Here is a 6,257-nt window from a genome sequence, read left to right on the forward strand (position 1 = left end):
ACATCAACCACATGTCTGTTTTATCTCTGCCAGACACACACGGGAGAGAAGGAGAAGATCTGCCCGTACTGCGGACAAAAGTTTGCCAGCAATGGCACGCTAAGGGTTCACATCCGCAGCCATACAGGTCAGTGGCCCTCCACAGTTCAATGCTATGCTTCCATCAGCTGCCATTAACATCACCTACTGGAGTGAAAGATGTGGAGTATCGTCATAACACGTCCATAGAGCTGTGGTCGACACACGAAAATCACACTTTAATCTTTAGCTCATTTCAAACTGGCATTCTTGCTATAATCACATTAAACTTTTAGGGGGATCTAAACGTAATATTAGCCCTTCAAATTATCAGCTGTATGATGGCGCATCAGAAGAACTGGAACCCTGTGGTCTTTCTCAGTGCTACATCAGAGACCTATTTTCCCCTAAATACCCAGCCACATTATTTAACTTCCTTTATAAAGCCTGACATTGTACATACTGGTACGTTTACATGCTCTCAAGGAACGAGGTTACACATTTAATCAAAGAACGTGCTTGGATGTAATGTAGTAACCTGGTTATTATAAATCCACGCATACATGCAGCAGGTCAGTTATCTGATTATTTCTGAAGTATTACTGACGTCTACAGTTAACAGTATTAGTGATTTTGTTTTTTGTGTGGAAGCAGACTGATGACAGGAATAGGACAGACAGGCTTTTCCTCACAGTTGAAATGTTTGACTTATTTAGACTTCTAGAGGCTACTTTGTGTTAGTTTCCGTTTGGATATAATTATTTGAGAGTCAAGGTCGCTACATGTATCACCTCTCCTTTCATTGTTCTGTTCTGCTGTCACAACATAAGTCAACAAGGAAGCAGCAGTAGTGGTTATGAGAACAGTTAGCAATTTTCATCATAATCAAGAAATGTGCTGATTTAAGATTTATTTAGTCAACTTGTAATAGATGTAGCTAGCTAGCTATGTAGGAAGATTACATCTCAATTTTTAATCCTACCTGTAAATCTCTGATTGGTTGATTACCCCAATCGGAGGAACAAGCTATCAACATCAGGTGTGTGTGTGTGTGTGTGTGTGTGTGTGTGTGTGTCTGGAAACAGGCTACTAAATACCAACACATTGTCTTGAATGCCATTTGCATTTTGCCTGGCGCTCTTGTCTTACTGTCTTTACACCATGACACTGCACAGGTTAAAAAAAACGAATGAACAAAGCACATTTTAACATTCAACATGGAGGATGGAGCCTTGCATGCTCTAGTCTGTGCACTGCCACAAAAATACAGCCCTGGATGTTCATTAAACTGCCTTAAACTGGAAAGCTACACATTCCTGTGCGTCTCCTTACCAACAGACTGGTGCAGAGACCTGGCATGGCCATACACACACTTCTTGGCCTCTAAACTCCTTCACTCACTCTTTATTTCTCTCTCTGCCCGACGTGGCTGTCTCCCTCTTTTCCTCACTCTGACTGAACATCATCTCTTCTTCTCTCTCATGTTGTCTTCTCATTGTCCTGCTGTTTTTCGGGGACTGAATACGTTACTTTACTCTGCCTGCTTTCTAACTTTAGACTCGACTGCTAAAGCACACTCAAAATGGCATTTTCCTATAAAACATAATAATCCTCCTCACCGGTCTTGATCTTCTTATTGAATCCAGGTAGAGCCGTCATCATTACCCCTAATAAGCGAAGCAGCCTGATATAATCAGTGCTCATGCTTCAGTCAGCTTCATTCCTCAACTTTTGCGTTGGATTCCTTACCACACATGAAATTATAAATGTTTTCAGTTTAAATCGTATGTGTAACCTTCCCTTCAGGTGTTGACAAGATTATAGTGTGTCAAAATGTGTGTGTATATTAGAGTGGTGGCAGGACGGTGGTCCTTTGACAAGCCTACCACACTTTGTCAACAGCCTCCTTTGTACGTATGTGTGCACGAGCTGTGTATGTGTGTGTTTTCGTACATGTGTATGTGTGAAGGACAAACCAACAGAAAGAGAGAATGTATTCCAGTGTGGGCTGCGGCCCAGTCTGATTGTATTTATATAGAATAAACAAAAGAGAGGAATGCTGGGGGAGGGGTGGGAGCCGAGGGGACACCTCAAAGAAAGAAAGGAGTAAAGAGAGAAAAGACCACTCCAAGAAAGCATCCAGCCGGATGACCCTTGACCCTGACTGGCTGTAAATCTGTCCCCTCATTCTATAGACTGTTTTTTTTTTTTGTTTGTTGTGTTTTTGTGTGAGGGGAAAAAATAAGCTTTGGTGAAAGTGTGAGTCGTTCCCTGAGCGACAGTCCTGACAAGACTCATCTTGTTCTCAAACAGTTAAGTGTAATTTTTTATGGGCACACACAGCTCATGTAACCCATCTGTTGATATGTAGATTGTGTTATAAATCATAAAACGACACTGGTAATGCAAGTATAACTGTAAAGAGGGCAAGTTTTTTGGTCAGTAATCTGTTAAAGAACGGCACCAGCTGAGGTAAAGACCTTTAAATCGACGGCTTCTATGGATGGCAGACAGGAAAGCTTGTTCTTGTTTGTCTTCCTGCTTCACAGGAACAAGTCAGCATTGATTATTTACCTGCTAAACACAGAAGACTTTGTGAGGATTCCTTGGAGATTTCCTTCCCCTATCATTTTACCATCAAACACTGGGGAGCATTATGGGACAAATGGGTAAAGTGAGAAATAGATTAAAGAGAAACATCAACCTGAGAGTGTTATGTAGCTGGCGAGACATGCAATGTATATTTGGCTTGGATTTTGTTTCAATTTGATTTGGTTAGAACATCATGTTGAGCTCAAACAAATTAGCTATAGTGCCACAGAGGCAAGCCTCTTCTCAGAGAGCAGCCTTTATGAGATCACAGACAACCAATAAAATGCGAGCTGTCAAAAACTTGGCCGAGGATGCTGAAGACTTTGGGGAACTCAGTAGTCATGATGGATGTTTCTATCATTTTCAAAATTATTCTTTTTGGCTCTGTTAGGCTACAGAAATGTGTCCTTCTCCACATCACAGCTCAGTGAGAGTGTATTTTCCCACTATGTGTGCCATGATGTGGTAAATAACCATAGTGGGGTCATGAAAATTATTTGTGCCAAGGGAAACGCTGACAGAACCCAGTACCTTGCTGTCATACTGACATCATAGAACATGTCATGTTTGGGCACAGTGGTCAATGTAAACCCATGAGCTGTCTTACAGCTAATTATTGTGGCATTTAACCCTTAAATATGCTGATTTAGTGTTTATGTGGTATGATGAATCAAGCTTCAATATTTTTTTCCACATGCTCAGCAAGGCCGAGGGGTCGCCAAGTCTGTTTGCACGTATTAAGTAGTCAACAAGGGAATCATCTTCATCGTAACCAACAAATAAAAACGTTCTCTCCTGTAAATCTAACAAACAAAAACATGAGAAAGAATATAACAATAAGTAACCGTGTACAATGTTTCAACTCTGCACAGTTTTCTGAGATTAAAGCCACGAATGCAACTGGCGGGCACTCACATCAATGGGTTTAATTCATCACATAGATGGCACCAATTTTCACTGGAATTGTCTAATTTTTCTAAAAAACATGCCAAACGTTTATACATTATTATGCATTAAAGGGCCACTTCAGCAATTTAGTTCTGCCCTCCCATAAAGTTGGTCGACTTGCAAGAGAAAAAAAGATTGGGGAAAAGCAGCAGAGGCATAGTGGCTCAACATTTGCTGATCTGGCAAGGTGCCGCATCGGCCAATCAAATACATATAAGCACACATTTTCTGGTAGCTTACTTTGTAAAAATAATGCTTTATGTGCCTTGTGTTTGTCCTAATAAAAGAGAGAATTATCACAGAGTTCATTTAAAATTAAAAGCATTGATCAAGCCCTCAAAATCACTAGATTTTACATTTTGTCGATAATACAACTCAGCAGTGTCTTTTATTAAGACCGTCCCTGTTTTGTAAAGGTTTGTCTTTTGGTTTTGTAGTTCCAGACTGAGATAACCCTGTTGAAACCTATACTAACAAATTAACAAGCCCAAGGTCTCACTGGTCCAGGCCATTGGGCAATTGTTATGCCAAACCTTATATGCTGTTATTATTAGGTTGTATACAGTAGTTAATACATATATAAGCCATAGCCCAGTGTCTGGTTTTTCTCAGAGACCTAGAGTAAGGAGTGGTTGCTATTGGAGTAGAAGTAGAACTGCTTCGCTGAACACCAAGCTTGTGTTGCAGTGTGTGTACAACGTGAAGCATTTTAACATCAGTAAATCTAAAAAAATGTATTAATTATATAAATGGACAGAAGGAAAAAAATGATATAAAAAACATTTTGTTTACACTTTCACTTACATTCTTTACATTTAATTGTGGTATTACATATTGCTCTGAGGCATAAAAGACTGGTTTATTTAAATATGAGTTTCTCAGTGAGAAAACAACTGATATTAAAAACAATAAGCTGCATAATACCATATAAATTTGATATGTTTCTCTTGTCAGTAAAGAAAAAGTGAAGCAACTTCGGAGCATGCCGTCTTAATTTTCTAAACACGCGCTAGTTATAACACTGGCACTGGACAGAGTTTACTAATTGTCTCGATCATTTGTAATGGTAATTATACACAGCTATATTTTGACGTTTTACAGAGCTACACATTGCAGCTTTAAGTGATCTCACGAGAGAACAACTGCCCTCAAATGGACATCTGGTAGAACTCTGGAATCACTGAACCTATTTACGTACAGATGATTTTGTTTGTCTCGACTGTGGTCATGGTTACAATCTTGTAAAGTAAAATCGCTGTGTTCTAAATTATTGTCCGTCCTGCTGATGAAAAGAGCCTCACTATCACAGCTTTAACTCAGGGGGCTGTGCAGATGCTTAATTTGGACTGAGGATTGTGTTATGAGACACGTGTGAATTACTTCGCATCTGCTGCCTGTGTGGTAAGACGAGTCCGTCTGATACACCTTCACATGGGCAAGTTCAAGAGAATTGTTTGAGGAAGTGAAGAAATCTACCGAGACCCTGGCTATAATGGAAAGGTCAAGTGTAAAAGTTGTCGGGCGTTCCTACGGCTCATCAAAGGCAATCTCTTATCATCTCCAACACACTGATATCACATTACCTCCGTGGCCCCTGTCGGCATGTGACACAGGGCAGAGAGAAGGACAGTGGAGGGCCACTGTCTGGCTGAACTGGAGGAAGCCAGGAATTAATTTTCTGACGGACAGCACTAATGTCTTTCAGACCGGAGCCCTGAAGCTACAAAGCGCTCTCCATAACAGGAACGCTGTGCAGCAGGCAAAAACGACAAAGCCGACCATCTGCTAACCAGACACACGGCCGTACGCACACATATACAACACACGAGGGGTGCCAAACGGATCGATTAGCAGACAAGGAGTGTGAGGGCCACAGCGGGGGCCGGGGGAGACACCCAGGGTCAAAGAGATGGTGTACTGTTTCAGCACATGCTAAATCAGTTACCATCTCCACACACGTAAAGCCCTGGCTCAGTGCTGCAGCCACCCCTCATAATCCCCAAACAATCTGGCTCAATCTGGAGAATAAGTGGAGGGTTTCTAGTTACAGTAACATTCAGCAGAACAGACACTGAGCCTCTCGCACGAATAACACAGGCCGATGTTGCAAGAATGTTACTACTTATGTTTCCAGGTAGCATTTGTTTATTTCCTGTTTCGCCAATGGATTGGGTTGCTCTTGTTTCGCTCTGAGCAGGTTGGAACAGTGGAAAAGCCATACTGTTGGACAAAAGCAGTCCCTGAGTAGGGTCTGTGATCTTTAAGAGACCATATTTATGAATGACCTCTTTTACCATATCAAATACCATCATTTACTCTGTTTGCATTTTCCAGATGAGGCACACATGTCCAGAACCTAAGAGTGTATAGGTTAAGTAGGTGGATTGGTGTGCACTTATTGCGTGGCTCTGTGTTCACAGGGTGTGGCTGTCTGTGCTATGTATTAACTGACAATAGCCAGCTCCTGGGAGGGATGCGATCCAAGCCACATAAGTACACTGGTGCACTGTGCTCCGGTGCTATTAGCACACTAATGCCTTCCCCAGGATTCCCCAAGGCTAACGCTGGGCCTTAACCCGATACCACACATGCTACATAAGATATAGGATTTGCTCTCCTCTTTCTCAAAACACATCTGGGATTCAGATTTTCCTGTTTGTCAACAAAAGGCCTCCTAGAGGCTGAAATTGCACAGAAGG

General features: G+C 41.5%; 1 protein-coding gene across 1 annotated transcript in view; it reads left to right on the top strand.

Annotated features, from left to right (window-relative positions):
• Positions 1-6,257, top strand: part of prdm5 (PR domain containing 5) — a 33,795-nt gene that overhangs the window by 14,706 nt on the left and 12,832 nt on the right. The window contains exon 13 of the mRNA XM_035652804.1: positions 34-127. Within this exon, the coding sequence (XP_035508697.1) occupies positions 34-127 (94 nt within the window). The remainder of the gene's footprint in view (positions 1-33; positions 128-6,257) is intronic.

This window comes from Morone saxatilis, unplaced genomic scaffold (genome assembly GCF_004916995.1).
Source record: "Morone saxatilis isolate NCDOM2014 unplaced genomic scaffold, NCSU_SB_2.0 Contig12, whole genome shotgun sequence".
Classification (NCBI taxonomy): Eukaryota; Metazoa; Chordata; class Actinopteri; family Moronidae; genus Morone; species Morone saxatilis.